Below are 16,921 nucleotides of genomic sequence, written 5' to 3' on the forward strand. Positions count from 1 at the left end.
CTGGGACCTTGAGCATGAAAAAAAAAAGCATGTTTTCCTCCACCACTGAGGTTATTTAGAGAGTTGAACTGAGTGCTCTAATGTGAGCAGAGGAATGCAATTCAGTCTGCACTGAAAGAAAAACCAGCAGAGTTTGCTCTTTTTGAAACAATATGCCGTCCTTTGGAACTCGCAATTCCCTAAATACTGAAATGCTGCTCTCCAGCCAAGCGGAGATTAAACATGCATATATTGAAGTGTGCATAGAAATGCATATATTAGTGAAAACAACATACCAAAATGCATTGTATCAGAGAAAGGTGTGTACAAAAATGTGCGTATGAGGAGAAATTTGCACTAAAGTGCTGATAAATCTTCACGAGGACTGAAGAAACTGGTGTGGGAATGTGAAGAACTAGAATATCGAGAGATGAGAAACTGGGAGAAATCAAAACGACCAATTCACTCATCCCTGAAATCTTTGCTAAAGGTCCTTTGGATCCAAGTGGATTTGTTATTTCTGCTAGAAGCGTGTAGTGATGGCGGCTTCTTTCAGTTGGCCATCTTCTGTCTGCACTGGTCCATTTCCAAAGCTACCGTTGACAGCCTTGTTGGACCTAATGAAAGGGAATATAAATAAACATGACATAAAGTAGCCCTCTATCGCCCACTAGCCTCATCTCCACCACTGTCATCTCTTCCTTGGAGACTTCCAAGCCGTCATCCATCTGTGGTTATGGGGGATGAGCATAAACCATCCTGGCTTCTGATTGGACCCCAAAATGTCCCATTTTTTGGCCCCGTGCTCTTGTGCAAATTAGCAATATTGTGCTAGAGCACCGGACCAAAAGGCACTCGTTTTTTGCTCTGGAGCAAGACCAAAATGATAAGCATTCCAATTTTAATCAGCAGGACGTTGGAGGGGATGGCATAGCTAAGCCTGGCAGGACAGCTTACTCTATGGTGTTAACCCCTTCACACATTAACTAGACTTAAGCATGTTGGTTACATGAAACTGGTCACCCCACAATTAGCAATCACATTTGTGTGTGTTTTTAAACTAAGTATGAGACACAGAAGGGGATTGTTATCAAGATCAGAGTGCATGGAGTGAGGAATGCGTTTTCTCCTCTGCCTCCATGAAATGTCCCCCTCTATGGCAACCAAATCCTCTCTACCCCAATGACCGCTCCCCGCGTTAACTGGGGGGCGGCTTTTGCATGGTCGCGCACACACCCCCTGGGGACTACTAGACCCCCGGCAAGGTAGTTGGCTTCGCCGCCCCCCCCCTTGAGCTGGATACCTGGAGGTTCCCGCCTAGCCTCATCAATCAGCCAATCCTGGCGGGGGGGGGTATTGCCAAGGGAATTGTCCAGGTATAGTTAGGAGCACCCACACTAACAATAGAGGGTGTAACTCACCTGTTGGTCCTCAGTCGGCAAACCCCTGAACACTATTGCTAACTTAAGCCACCCTAGCATTTTCTGAAAGCTAATTTGCTTTCAGTGGGGGGCAAATTTCACAAAGATTGTGGCTTGGGAAGAGAAGCTTAAGCTGCAATCCCAGCAACAACTATGGCAGGAACCTGGTACAAAATTTTCCAAAACATAAAACTCATTCATCATTAATGTTGTCATATGTAAAGGTAAAGGTAAAGGGACCCCTGACCATTAGGTCCAGTCATGACCGACTGTGGTTGCGGCGCTCATCTCGCTTTACTGGCCGAGGGAGCCGGCGAACAGCTTCCGGGTCATGTGGCCAGAATGACTAAGCTGCTTCTGGCGAACCAGAACAGCGCACAGAAATGCCGTTTACCTTCCCGCCAGAGCGGTACCTATTTATCTACTTGCACTTTTTGATGTGCTTTCGAACTGCTAGGTTGGCAGGAGCAGGGACCAAGCAACGGGAGCTCACCCTGTTGCGGGGATTCGAACCGCCAACCTTCCGATCAGCAAGTCCTAGGCTCTGTGGTTTAACCCACAGCACCACCCATGTCATATGTAGTTAGGCCTTTATATTCTGGAGAAAAGCCCATAGTCCCCAGTGGACTTTCTTCTCCCCAAAAGAGGGGCAATGTTTTACCAGGACATAACACAATGGGGTGGGGTAGAATGGAGCAGCCTAAGGGCATGCAATGTACAAACTGTGAACTTATATACTTATTATATTTCTAGAATCCCGTGCAACTCACCTTTGGCTTGCTGGGGAGTCTCCTATGTCGTCCTGAAGATCTTGGTTCTGCGTCTCAGGAAGAAAAAAGCAGAGGATTCCCGCAGACAGAGCTGTGCCTCCAAGTATCACCATGGGAATAGCAGGGTGGTATTTGCTCAGGAGAACAACCAGTGGGGCAAGGATGCCGCCTACTCTGCCAACCGTGGAGCACAAGCCTAAACTGCTTTGCCTGGTGGAAGTAGCAAAACACAGAGAGCGATGCCTAAGAGGAGGCGCAGACAGATGCGCCCGGCCAGGGGCAAGTTTCCAGAAGCAAATCAGCCACACCATGCAGTAAACAATTACACAACGGGAAGGAAAGGACAAATATCTCGGTTTTGGTATCTCTAATGTTCTGAGGGTTTTTCAGTCTTAAATGCAGTTCACCACATTTCTGCAGCAGTTTATGATTTTGTCACTTTAGTGCACTATCACACACATTAGAAGTATGCAATTTTGCCTATTGCACCCATCTTTGCAATCAGTTTTGCCAAACGCAATGCATTTAAAATATGTTGTTTTCATGAATATATGTAGCTGTGTACATTGGATGGTGTTCAACTATGCTTTACTCAGAACAGACTCACTGAAATCAATGAACATGCCTAAAATTGGGCTCATTCATTTCATTGCTAACTGCTCTCTCGGGCAAGCATTTTGGTAAAAGGGTTTACCTTCCTTGGGCTGAGTCATATCTTGGGGCACAACACAATGCTGCCCTTTATTTTGCTTCAGAAGAGCATTGGGGTCAGGTCCAACACAAAATTGACAAGCTATACTGCCAATGTCCTGCACTAATTTATAGCACAATATGTGGAGGATTCATATCTCAGAATTTTCAGAATATGCTTTGTACACTGAAGACCCCAGAGTTCAGGCACTTGAATCTTTTGCTTATACCTCCAGTTAAACGATACCATCGTCACAAACTTTCATCATAAACTTTTTATTGTACAAGCCAGAAGGCCATGGGCATCATCCAAAAGCACCAAGAACCACTACATATACAGTAAAACCACAGTCAAATCTACTAGAATTCTTTGTTACATAGAATAAAAGATAGTTCTTATGCAAAATGTACAGAGTAAAGCCCTCTTTGTTGTCATTATACCTGTGGACAAAACTGCCCAGGTAAAGCTGAAAGTGGAAATTCATTTTCTAAGCCCCTATACCCAAGAGATCCTCACCTGATAACTGTGGGAAAGATTTCAGCAGAAAACACATAGGTGGTTGAAAAGGAGGCAGCCAATGCAGACTTGCCAATAACAGCCAGCACCGTCACAATCACAGGGAAGTCTGGGCAAAGACAGGCAGTGAAGTTAGAAACTAGACCACAAAAAATCAAGGTAAGGCATTGTTGAAAGACCACAGGCCTAGCAAAATGTCTAATCCTGTTCTGAAATGTCACCTGTGGTCCTACAGAAATCCGGAAATATTGTCACCACAAATCTATGGGTAGGTAGCTAGAATGGTTTCTGGGGCCCATTTGGAGAGAAGACTGGCAGTATTAGAGCACTTGCTTTGCTTGTAGAAGCTCTCAGGTTCAATTTCTCCATTTTGGAGAATCTAGTGGTGTAGGAAGTGATGCAGAAGAACCTCTTCTGTGACCTGGAGAGATGCCATCAGTTGCTAATACTGGGCTAGAGATTGCTGTGTCACCACATAATGCTAAGCCATCATTTACTTTTATTTATTTTTATTTCTGTATATAGTCCACATTTCAGGTCACTTTCTCACAGTCTTCCCCTGTTAAGATTTCCAGACCCTCCAAATGTCCCTATTTTCCCGGAATGTCATGCTTTTCCTTGGAATGTTCCCAGTGCTTTTCTTCTCGGGGGACGCAGGAGGACGCATACCCCTAAATATTTTGTGATTCTAACTTTGGCCTCGTTGAGGGGCAGTATTTCAATATGAGTAGGAAAATGAGAGTACCCCTGAACATTTTTTTAAAGAAAAAAAAAGGCACTGGATGTTCCTATTTTCATTGGAGAAATGTTGGAGGGCATGGGTTTCTATTTAAATTTTAGTAACTGCTTCTAGATTTGCAAGCATACCTATATACTGGCAGATGTAATTATGCAAACCTGTGGCCTGTTCGTTTTTCAGAACTTAGTCGCTTGAGGATCTCAGTGGAAAGGAGGAAGCGGGAGGACAGAAATGAGGAAAGGAACGTGTCCCCCCCCCCCTTATTATTAAAAAATGGTTCAAAAAAGAAGGGGCAGAAGATCAGGTCCCCAGTGCAAAAGACCCAGGGCTCAGGCCTTACAGCTCCCTTTAACTCCAACAGTGCTTGCCTGTTGTGTCCTCTCTGCACAAACACAAGACAAGTTCTGAGAATATACAGGCACATCTGTGTCCTTCTGAAGCAGCTCTGTATAGCCAGGGGTCTGTGGGTCACTTCTTACATTAGGGATGGGGAACCTGTGGCTCGCCAGATGTTGAACTTCAACTCCCATCATCCCCAGCCAAGATGGCCAATGCTCAGGGATGATTGGAGTTGAAATCCAGCAACATCTGGAGAGCTGCAGGTTTCCCTTGTCTGCCTTGCAGCTTGCCTTCCAGGTTTTCTCCCTCAAGTGGCTTTTTTACCTGTTGGAATAGCAGGAATGATCAAGCACATGACTCCACCTAGGAAAAGCCAAGCAGCCTGGCATTTTTTCCTTCCCATCCACTGGAGGAGGAAGATACAGGAGGCTCGAGATGGTATTTCCACAGCTCCAAACACAAGCTGGGTCATGTAGATGTCCAAGCCAAAATCCCCAACCTGGTGGCTCACTCCATAATACACAAGACTGTCTGCAAACCTGAGAACCAAGCAAGAAATTACCGTTCATTCTGCATTTATTGCTATTGTTCATTTTAATTCCTGGCTCACACCAGCCCCATCGCTCAACTTCAGTGCTGGTTAGAACCAGGGTGCTGCATGTGATGCAGTTCTGCAATGCCCCAGAACTGGACGCAGAATTCAGCTTCCTCAGAGTCCAAATCATCATTTTAAATCCTAGTCCGCATGGCTGTGAAACTTTATAGGCAGCGTTTGAAGTCTCTGAAGAAACCAACTCTTCTCTTTTTTGCTGCCTCGGACTAACACAGCTGCCTCTTGGAAACTATAGCGAAACAACAGCAAAACAGGTGGTGTCAATGTGTGTCATGAAGACTTATCAAAACAGCCTTAAAAATATCCATCTGGGGCACAGCAAAAGCATTTTGCCCATTGCCCCAAACATTCCTTTGTTCTATTTGACCGGTAGCTGTGTGTGCAGCTACCTAGATGTAGATCTCAATGGCTGCATTCTGTCAGACAGCCCTGCCTGAACCATGCAGTCATTTGCCAAGGTGCTTCTTCCTGGACCACCATCATTCAATGATGGTGACTTGAAAAAGGATCACATCAGAGGCATCGTATTTGCAGAACACGCATTCCAGAAGCAGGCTTGCACGACAGCAACTCTGCTGTCATTTTGGCACCTGGCAAAGACCTTTGTTTGACAAGTGGGTATGGTTTTCATTCCACCCATCCCGCTGATTTTTGTGTTTTCCTTGCTGCTTACCGCTCTTTTGTTTATTTGACAGCTCTTGGTATTTGCAGCGTGTGTGCTATACTTTCATTGACAGCCACCCTGGAAGTGTGACATTAAAATATTTTAATTAATAAAAATTAATTCTCAGTGTAGCAACCAAGGGTAAGAGAAAAGTCCTGCCTTGGACAATACAGAGGTCAAAGGTTTAGCCATAAGTTGCTGGTTGTGCTCATTTTATACATGAAGAAACAATAACAAGGAAGTAGAAACAACTGATCTCTTTCCACACACAAAACTGAAGCCACTTGCATATTATATATTGGTTGCTGAATTAATGTACTTCAGAATTCTTACCAGACTACGACCATGATTAAAGTCAAAATCCTTAGACGCGGATTCTTGCAAAGATCCAGAATATTCCCAGATTTCACCTTCTCTTCTGGAGCCAGCTTCAAAATGTGCAAGACAAGAGAGACACATAACATCAAAGGACAGTTTTCCCCAACCTGGTGCCCTCCAGTGGCTTTGAACTACAACTCCCATCAGACCCATCTGCCAGGGCAGCTGTGCTGGCTTGGCCTGATGTGAGTTTTAGTTCAAAACAGCCAGTGTGCCAGGTGGGTTAGCAAGTTGAACTAAGACTGGAGAGATTCCACTCAGCCACAAAACTCACTGGGTGTACTTTGACTCATCTCTCCCCCTGCCCAAATCTCACAGGCCTATAAGGAGGCTAAAGCAGGGAATGGGGAATGATGTAAGCCAAATGTAGGGGACCTGTGGTCCTCCAGGTGTTTTTGAACTGTAACGCACGGGATTCCCCAGCCTTGGTTATGCTCACTGAGGGTGATGGGAGCTGCAGTTGCACAACATCTGGAGAATGTTTCACACACGGTGTAAGCTGTCCTCCTTACCTCCTTGGAGGAAGGGTGGGAATGGATATACATTTTGTTGTAAATAAAACAAAATGAGTTTGGAGGGACAGGCTAACAGCTTAATAAGGAATGCTTGAGGTGGATATGCAACAGATTTAAAAAAAAAATTCTAATGCAGCATGAGAGACTAGAGTTTTGGATTGATATGATCTATTGTGTTTCTGGGGACGTGGGTGGCGCTGTGGGTTAAACCACAGAGCCTAGGACTTGCCGATCAGAAGGTCGGCGGTTCGAATTCCTATGACGGGGTGAGCTCCCGTTGCTCAGTCCCTGCTCCTGCCAACCTAGCAGTTCAAAAGCACGTCAAAGTGCAAGTAGATAAATAGGTACTGCTCTGGTGGGAAGGTAAACAGCGTTTCCATGCGCTGCTCTGGTTCGCCAGAAGCGGCTTAGTCATGCTGGCCACATGACCCGGAAGCTGTACGCCGGCTCCCTCAGCCAATAAAGCGAGATGAGCGCCGCAACCCCAGAGTCAGCCACGACTGGACATAATGGTCAGGGGTCCCTTTACCCCCTTTACCTTTATTGTGTTTCTATGCCGCTTTCCCTCAATATCCTCCCCAGACATTTCCAGAAAAGGAGCAATAGAAATCCCAGGCTTTGCTACCTGGTTGAGTAGTTCTTCTGAGACGGTTCGTTTGTTAACGGAAGCGGCCTTTCGAAGCACCTTTTTGGCTTCCTCGACCTTCCCTTTCGTCAGAAGCCATCGCGCAGACTTGGGAAGAACCCTGAAAAAGACAAGAGTTTGTGAAGCATGGGTGGGAGTCAATGAAACCAACAGTAGGTGGAGCAAGAGCCAATGGAAGGGCAGGGCCAACTAATTCTAGTTGTGGGCTTCTCCACACTTCTGCTTGTCTGCTGCTTCCTGTTTGTCCCATGCCTTCCAGGCAGCTTTGCCCTTGTCCCGCTATTTCCCCATGGAAAATCCGCTCTTTAGGAATAAATCGGAGCAAATGTCAATCAGGAGAAAAGTCCCTTGATGTTTGCTTTGATTCAGTGGTAAAAAATAGAGTTTCCCAGGGGGGAAACAGCAGGGCAAGGGCAAGTCTGGATGAGTCCTGTATCCTCATTCTCCTCCCTGATGCAAGGATAACACTGAGACTAAGAATCTGGCAGGCAGTGTCATCTTGTAAGAAAGAAGGCCTTAAGTGGGAGCCATCTGAGGGCAGATTGAAATTGCTGGGGATGTGCCCCATTCACCTTAATGAACTAGTCTCCTGGGCACAACAGTTCTCATTCAGTTGCAGTACAACCAAAAGGCATTCCCGCAATAAACCTGTGGGAGATCGCAGCCAACCCTAACTGCTAGTTAGTACATGAAGGGGTTAAGGACCATAGAGTTGTATTCCTAGACAGACTCAGGTCTCAGTCCAAAGAGGAAGTGATGCCTCTGCATCATATAACCAATGAAGGAGGATATGTGTGGAAGCTTGCTCCCAATCTTACAGCATGTGTTTGGAACTATATTCTGTATTTTCTACCTAAGAGCATTTTGCCTGTGTTATCCTTGCTGCTGTATGGAACAACGCACGACTGAGACCTTGAATCTGTAAGTAAATATTTTAAAACTTACTTAACAGTGTGTGATCTGCTCATTGCAAGAGGGGTAGGAAGAGGTCAACTGTTGTGTACAGCTGAAAGGCATAAAAAACGGCATAACAACCTATATTCCTAATGCGAGTTCAGTCTCTGCTGCTGCTGCTGCTGCTGCTCTCTCCCTGCAGGAGAGTGTACAAAGCCCCATGTTTTGAATATAAGCATCCAGCCAATTGTTTTGTTGATCACCCACACTAGTGGGTCCACAGGCATTCATATCTTTTCTCTCAGATCTTAACTCAGGGGCAGCTTGGGTGAGAGGTACTCCTTCAAGTATTTTGGTCCCAAGCTAAATAGAGCTTTATCTTGGTCGCTGGCAGATCATAAAATATGACGGATCTTAAAAGACAGGGTGGTTATGAGCCTATGCTACTGTTACTCTTAATGATATAGTATGCTGTATTGTTTTACACACAGCCCCATTTCTGGTTCTTGTGCACACTCACCATATATAAAAAAAGAGGGCGAATGCTGGAGCTGAGCCAGCAAACTGGTAGTTCCTCCAGTCACGGACCGAGTATGCCAAACCAGCCAAGGCCATCTGCCCAACGCCTTGGAAGCAGTAGCTGATGATCATCGCAAGCGGGCGATAGGAAGGCCCAACCCACTCCGAAGCTAAAAGGGTTCAAGTTACAATCAGTATCAGGAAAAGACCTTACCATTGTCAACCACTCACATTAAAAAAAATGAAATCATTTAACCGCCCGGCTTTATTATTAGGTTATTGTATTTTGTTGGAAGCTGCCCAGAGTGGCTGGGGAAACCCAGCCAGATGGGCGGGGTATAAATAATAGAGATAGAGAGCCATGATAGAGAGACTTAGTGGTTCTTAATGGTAGGTGATGTTGCTGTGTTGTATTATATTATCTATGTACATCGATTTATTTTTTGGAGTTAAGAATAGGACTGGGATAAATTGTGTTCGCTGAGCCGGTATTTTATACAGTCTGTATATGATGTTTGTTTGATAATGTGTGGTGTGCTATGCCTAATAAAGGATTTTGAATTGAATATTATTATTATTATTATTATTATTATTATTATTATTATTATTATTATTATTATTAAATAATGGTGGATTAATGTGATGATGTCAAGGAGGAGGCCGGAACACTTGCAGCAGTTACTGATTATTTGGATTGGGTCCCCAGTTTGAGACACACATTTACACAAACACACAAATCATGTCCATCAGACTTCACCTGATGTGCCTGGCACAGCCTGGCTCTTTCCTTAACTAGGCAGGTGTTGTGCTTTCCACCCACCAGACACACTAGGCTCCATCTGTCCCCCAAACAGTCTTTACCCTACCTCAGTCCCCTTGCAAATTGGCTCCTAAAGTGTCTCAAACAAGTGGGCCGTCTCTGCATCTCATTTCATGGTTGGGATGCTTCTGTACAGAACAATGACACTGTACCTCAACAGGGCCAGATTTAGGTTCGAGGAGGCCCTAAGCTACTGAAGATAATGGGGCCCTTTATATGTCCAGCTGTCCTTTGTCAACAACAAATTGTAGCTGTTTTTTGTGTTGAATATATGCTAAATGGTAATTTATGAACCTAACCGTTATCTAAAGCCATTTGCACATGCAGAATGTAGGCACCCTATATATAGAAATGAGCAAACCAGTGATATTTTAGGGAGCAGGCTAGCAGGCGGGGCCCATGACTTACATCATAGGAGCCTACACAACACAAAACACTGTTGCTGTATGTAGGTTTTATTTTATTTGTTTTTTATCTTATATTTTGGAACTGTACATCCAGGTTTTTTTCCTTTAAATTTTTTGGGGGCTCCCAAGAGAGTGGGGCCCTAAGCTATAGCTTGTTTACCTTATACATACATCCGGCACTGTACCTCAACATTCACCTTTAAGCAATGTTACCTTGAGAGAAAATATTTCTACAGTCATATCTCGGGTTACAGACGCTTCAGGTTGCGTGTTTTCAGGTTGTGCACTGCGCCAAACCCGGAAATACCGGAACGGGTTACTTCCGGGTTTTGGCACTCGCGCAAGCGCAGAACCACTAAATCGCGCTTTGTGCATGCACAGAAGCGCCGAATTGCGACCTGCGCAGGCGCAGCGCTGCAGGTTGCGAACATGCCTCCAGCACGGATCACGTTCACAACCTGAGCATCCACTGTATTTGGGGAGGGCAATATATTCATAAAAAGCAAGTTATGCAGGTTGGGTAGAGTAAGGCAGTGCCCCCAACCTGATGCCCTACAGATGTTTTGGGCTATAACTTGCACTGCCCCCCAGCCAGCAAAACTGTGTTTAGTGCAAAACATCTGGAGGATACCAGTTGTGGAAAGATGGAGTGTGATTCTTTTGACAGCAAGGCCTAAACCTCCCCAGAGAAGCGGAAGTGTCTCACTTAAAGCTGACATGCTGATGCTGATCCCAGCAAAAGCGGCGCCCACGATGAATCTCAGGGCGATGTAGACGTAGAAATTTGGAGAAAATCCTGCCCCAACACCAAAGGAGCCCATGAGAAAGAGGCTGAGCAGGATCATCATGTGACTTCCAGTGCTGGAGGAGGGAAATAATAATAATAATAATAATAATAATAATAATAATAATAATAATATCATCTTTATTGTCATTGCCCCCTCTCAGGGACAACGAAATTACTTGACTGCTCCATAAAAACACTAATTAAAACAATACAGTATAGTACAGCAAGGAAGATTAGATGACTTTCAAAGTCCGGGCTTCCCATTCAGGGCCGAGATCGCTCTGGAGAAGAAGCTGTTCTTAAGACGGCTCGTTCTTGTCTTCATCGTCCTGTATCTCCGTCCCGACGGCAGGAGCTCGAAGAGACAGTGACCAGGATGCGATGGGTCAATACAAGATGGGTCAATCTGCAAAAGGGAGCCTACCTCACAGAGGGCTTATCCTTACTTCTGCCTATACCGTGCCTAGAAACCACAGGTCTGAGTGGTTTCCCCCTTGCCCTGCTCCTTTCCAAGGGAAAAACCGCTCTTTAGTCACAGATTGGAACAAATGGTGCTTCAGGGGAAACCCAAATTGCCGTTTGCTCCGACTGAGTGCTACAAAGAGCAGGGGGAGGAAAGCAGGGGGACAAGAGGAAGTGAGGATAAGCCCAGAGTTCTTGTGGGGATGATGATGATTTATATCGTAAGATCTCAGGGCAGTTCACAGCATAAAATACAGGATAAAAAACAAGCAAATGATTAAAAACAAAACATCAAAACCATGACCCACCCGCCCCCTTCCCAACGGCCTGTTTTCTCCTTGCGCCTAAAAATATATAATTAAGGCACCAGGTGAGCCTCCCTGGGGAGCGCTTTCCACAAACAGGGAGCCACCACAGAAAAGGCCCCGTTCTCGTGTTGCCACCCTCCGGGCTTCTCAATGAGGAGGCGCACGAAAAAAGGGCTTCCGATGAGGATTGCAGAAAAGCCTCTCCACCTCCTGAAAATGGAGTGGCCATTTTCTCTCAGCTTCTCCACGACATCTCAAAGTTATACTTACAAGTCGCTCAGCGGGCCAAGGACCAGGGCTCCCACAAGGCCACCCGCCATGTAAATAGATTGAGAGATGTCTTTTAAGTTATTTCGGTCACAGACCAAGTTGAACTAAAGGAAAAGAAGAAAAATCCTTGTACTTCCCTCTCCTGACACAGCATTGTGTACAGTATATCACAAATCTACACTGTTTCTGGTTTTGTTTGAATAGTATTAGCCTGCTCTTTTAAAAAAATTAACTGTTTCACTTGCTTTCATAATGTATACCATTTTATTGCTGTAACCCGCCCTGGACCTTATGCTGAAAGGTGGACTCAAATTTTACCCCACTTTGGTCAAGTCCCCTCACTTACAAGAATATCTTCCCTGGTGAGGTGAATCTCCTCACCCTCATTATTAGTGCTGAGGCATAATTATTATTTTTTTCCAAAAAATTTTTATTAGTTTTCCAAATTTATAACAGACATATCCACAAACATAAAAATAAGACAATGCTCAATGACCCACCCTTGCATCGTGTTCACCTTCTGTTGTCAGATATATCTGTTTTTATGTCCCTGTGTTTTTATGTTTGTACATATTTTATGGGCTAATAGCCGTAAATAAATAAATTGAATTGAATTGAAAATAAGACACTAACAAACAAACAAACAAACATATATCCTAACTGTAGAAATTCCACTTTTGTTATCATTCTTGGGTGACTTCCTCGAATCCCCCTGGCTGAGTTTCCATATAAATCATTGTAGCAGTTTTCCATGACTACTTTCACATAAAATTTACTTAGTCCATTAACCTCCTTCTTTCTTTTCATTTTGACTTATATCCATAGTATTCTACAACATCACATATTTATATCCTAGGCCAATCTGATACTCGCAAGTAGTTCTATTTAATTCATCTTAACATATTTAACCAAATAATCTTGGAATTTCTTCCACGGGGCAGAATTTTAAAACATTCCCGTTAGCTCCAGGCATTCGGTGGTGGAAAGACATTGTTTTTCGCAACTTTGAGAGTATTTGGTGTGTGTGTGGTTTTTTCCCCTTTTTAAAAAAATTATTGATTTGTTATTCGCCATCCTGGGCTCCTTTGGGAAGGAGGGCAAGATAATACTACTACTACTAATAATAATAATAATCCCCTCTTTGGGGAAAATTCCAGAATGCTCAAAAAGAATTGTCCCCTGTGGAGAGGAGAGACAGAAGAGCCGCCATCTTGTTCCAGCTCAGATGATCTCTCCCTCCCCTAACTGCCACCAAATCTGACTACTGAAACATCATCTTCCCTGAGGGAAGGCGATTTCTAGTTTTTAAAAAGTCTCCCAATTTTTTGCTGTTTTTTAACAGAGTGCTAATGTATGCATATTCCTATGTAAACTGCCTTGCGAGGCTCACTTGAAAAGTGACATGGACAATAACGGATTGGCATAACAAGCTACAAGAATTTGCTGAAGCGGCACAGTTGACAAATAGCCTGAGAGGCAACTCAAAACAAAAATTTATGGAAAAGTGGGATAGATATAACATATATGTTCAAAAATAAAGGTGCACTATCCATGCTGCCATTTGATTGACGTTGGAGAAAGACTGAGTTGAGAAATAAGACCAAGGATATATATTGATATAGGAATGTATTAGATAAAATGGAAAGAAATATACAATAATAAGAGTACATTCATTTGTAAAAAAGGAATATACAACGGGATAGACAGGAAGTCCAAAGTGTTGGTACATATGTGATTTTGGAATAGTTTTTTGTCCCTTTTTTCTTTTTTTCCCCTTTTAGTATATAAACTTTGTATACATGTTGAAATTTATAGTATAATAAGCCTTGTAATGTAATATGATAATGTTTACCAATGTAACATAAGAACTTTAATAAATAAATAAAATGCTGCGGGGGGGAGGGGAAAAAATGAAAAGTGACATGGAATTATCTTCATAAACAAACAGATTAACATTTGCTAGTAGCTTTTAGGAGAGCCTCTGAAAACAGGACATTTCTGCCTCTAATATTCCAAATTTATCTCACGTGGGAATTAGAGAAAAATTAATAAAACTTTCTCGTTACCTCACGGAGGTGTCAAAATGGTTAGAGGACTTCCTCATGACCTACAAGGCCTAAAATTTGCGATCTGGCATAATCTCCTTATTAAAAGTAATCCTTATTACCATGGTATAAAAACTGTATCCTAACCAAAAAAGATCACACAGCGGTTTAAACGTTCGCGCCTTGTTATTTTTTTACCTCATTAATGCTGAGTTTCCCTCACAAAATGGAAACCAGGGAAACCGGAAGCAGGGAGAATTCCTACAACTACAAAGTATACTTGAGGAATGCAGGCTGAAGCCATTAATTTCTTTAAAAGTTATCAACTGAGACCTAGACAATTAACAAGCAATTATCTTTAAGAAACATGGACTATTGACATCCATTGCTGTAAAGTTCTGGAATGACTATATGACGTCTTTTCGTCTCTCTCTTTCTCTCTCTCTGGACTGCTTGAATTGTTTCCCTGATTCAAAATCTGGTTAATAATAATAATAATAATAATAATTTATTATCTCCCAGACAGTGGAGTTTCATACTTGCAGAAATCAGATTAGAAAAGTAAGAATGGGAATTAAATAAGCACATCATTCAACAAGGCTTCAACATCAAAGAGCTTCAGGATAACTATCCCATGATATGTAACATCTGGATTAAAAGAAGAGGAATGCCACTAATCTATCCACATTTTGGTACTTTATCATAGGCTCACTGGCTTTTTTTCTTTTCATTCATTCATTTGTTTGTTTGTTTGCTCAACGCACAACAAAAAAGGACATAATTAGCCATAGTGAAAGTACCATCAGTCACGCCTTACATAGAGAATTAATATAAATTTCATAATCCTTAAACTGTAATGGTCTCTTCTTTTTAAACCCGACTTCACTGGCTTTTTAAAAAAAGCATTCCCTGACCTGTCCATTCCCCTAACCAGGTTTTTCGTTGTAGGGACAGCACCAATGAAATCACTTTAGAGTTGTCTAGTATGGTTATCAAGTGATGTGCGCGCATGGACACACCCTTCAGAAGAGTCAGAACCAAATTATTTAACAAGGGCTGTAAAATACCTCTGTCAGCAACGACGGCTTTGGATCTGTGGGGTACACCCAGCCATCTCGGCAGGCTTCCGTGGAATTTCGTCCGTCTTTTATTATTGAATCGATATCGCCTTCCACAGGAGTAAACATGGAGCATTCCTCAAAAGAGCCATCTGGTTTCCTGGGAATGGTCAAGTTCAGCTGCTGCTCTTGAGTCAGGTTTTGGGTAATATTCAGGATCCAGTTCGTGTTGCAGTGGTGAGGCACGTCCATGACAATGAAGACTTGTCCGAACACGTGAAAGGGAATTAGGAAATTGGGGATGCAGTTCAGCACCACCAGCCATTTCTGAAACCTGCCGAATTCTCCGATCACCTTCAAGATGTCTCCAAATCTGATCATTCTGGGATCTTTGGCAGCCGGTCTGCATGGTTCTCACACCTGGGGACTGAAATTAATGTTTAAACACAATCATGGCTATAGATTAAGTGAATAATTAATCAGGCTTTGGCATCGGATAAACTTAAGGAATATATCCTATCACAGCTACTGCCGAGGCTATACTTTCTTTCTGATTGTTCTCTTCTTATTCAGTCCTGGTGTTCCTTTGACTTTAGTATTTCCTCCAATTAAAAAGAAAGTGAGCCTCGAGGCTATGTATGGCTGAGTCCACACCAAACATTTAGAACACTGCAAAGGATCGTGGGAACTGTAGTTTACCCATAATAATGCTAAAATCCCCAGCACATTTAACAAACAACATTACCCAGGGTTCTTGGGGTGATGGGAGAGACTGTGCTTTAAATGTACGTTGTGCAGGTATGCAACCTTAGATGAGTTATAGTAACAAGAGGGGGCCATTTAAAGATTGTTTGCTGCAGGGCAAAAATGAGCGAGGGGTGTTGGCCTCAAGTCTTTCTTGCTGGCTTGCATTTGGTCCAGCGTCCACTCTGTTCAGCCTAGCAGCTGACAGCCTGGAGTCTATCTGAGCTTGCTATAAATGGAGAGAGGAGAAGGAAGGACAAGAAACCTAAAGACCCTGAGGAAAGAGTCGGGGCCTGTTCCTTTATATTTTTCTAAACAAACCAAGGTCTGCATCCGACACTGAACATGAATGCTTTTAGTCTGAAATGGGGGAGTTGTTAGACATTTTTTCCCTTTTTAAATAAATTCCATATGTATTCTCCTGAGTCCATAAACACCCCCAAAAGCCCTGTTTTGCCTGAAGTGTAAAATGGACCAGCTAAGTGGTGCTTTCCTGCCAACCTAGAAGTTCAAAAGCATGTCAAAGTGCAAGTAGATAAATAGGTACCACACTGGCAGGAAGGTAAACGGCGTTTCCATGAGCTGCTCTGGTTCGCCAGAAGTGGCTTAGTCATGCTGGCCACATGACCCGGAAGCTGTACGCCAGCTCCCTCGGTCAATAAAGCAAGATGAGCACCACAACCCAAGAATCGGCCACGACTGGACCTAATGGTCAGGGGTCCCTTTACCTTTACCTTTACCTTAAGTTGTGCTTACCAGGCAATCTTGTTGAAAACTGGAGAAACCCAGAGTTAGAGAGGTACCAGTTTTGGCAGCACAAGTTTGACAAGGCAGCTGAAGTAAATAGATGACTTTAAGGATCATATATGGTGGAACCGCACCATAATATATCAGTTCCGGCAAACACCATTTGCAGAGACTAGTAACATAGTAAGTACGTTGCAAGCTTCAGAGTACACCTCAACTAGCTTCGTTGCTCCTATTCTATAATAAAAAATGCTGATGTTCCTTACAAGGACTTAAGTAGATTTTTGATGGTGGCGGCTCATTAGCTGATAAGCGAGCACTTGAAAACTGGTCTCAGGTTAACATTATCCAGGTGGCACACAAACATTTGGCAAATTGATTTAGCTGAAAAATCAACAGGAATGTAAAAACAGATGGCTCTGACACCTTTTTGTTTTTAGTTATTTCGTATGTTAACAGGTGTAGTCATACCATAATTACCCCCATCAACCCATGAAGACCTATGGCTTAATCTACTGGGTTTCACAGTGAACAGCAAAAGTACTATGATTCTGTCTTATGTTGATATTTGTTATTTGTATGTTCAGAA

General features: G+C 43.3%; 1 protein-coding gene across 1 annotated transcript; it reads right to left on the bottom strand.

The window, feature by feature from the left end:
* Nucleotides 1–231: 231 nt before the first annotated feature.
* Nucleotides 232–16,883, bottom strand: LOC310746085 (solute carrier family 22 member 13-like). Its single transcript, XM_083579795.1, has 11 exons — nucleotides 16,342–16,883; nucleotides 14,851–15,268; nucleotides 11,739–11,842; nucleotides 10,618–10,772; nucleotides 8,686–8,854; nucleotides 7,251–7,371; nucleotides 6,066–6,160; nucleotides 4,780–4,994; nucleotides 3,378–3,486; nucleotides 2,171–2,380; nucleotides 232–596 (listed from the first exon to the last, which is right to left on the bottom strand). The coding sequence occupies exons 2-11, from the start codon at nucleotides 15,220–15,222 to the stop codon at nucleotides 503–505; spliced, it is 1,644 nt and encodes a 547-aa protein (XP_083435921.1). The 5' UTR covers nucleotides 15,223–15,268; nucleotides 16,342–16,883; the 3' UTR covers nucleotides 232–502.
* Between the last annotated feature and the right edge of the window lie 38 nt (nucleotides 16,884–16,921).

This window comes from Podarcis filfolensis (genome assembly GCF_964270895.1).
Source record: "Podarcis filfolensis genome assembly, chromosome: 12".
NCBI lineage: Eukaryota > Metazoa > Chordata > Lepidosauria > Squamata > Lacertidae > Podarcis > Podarcis filfolensis.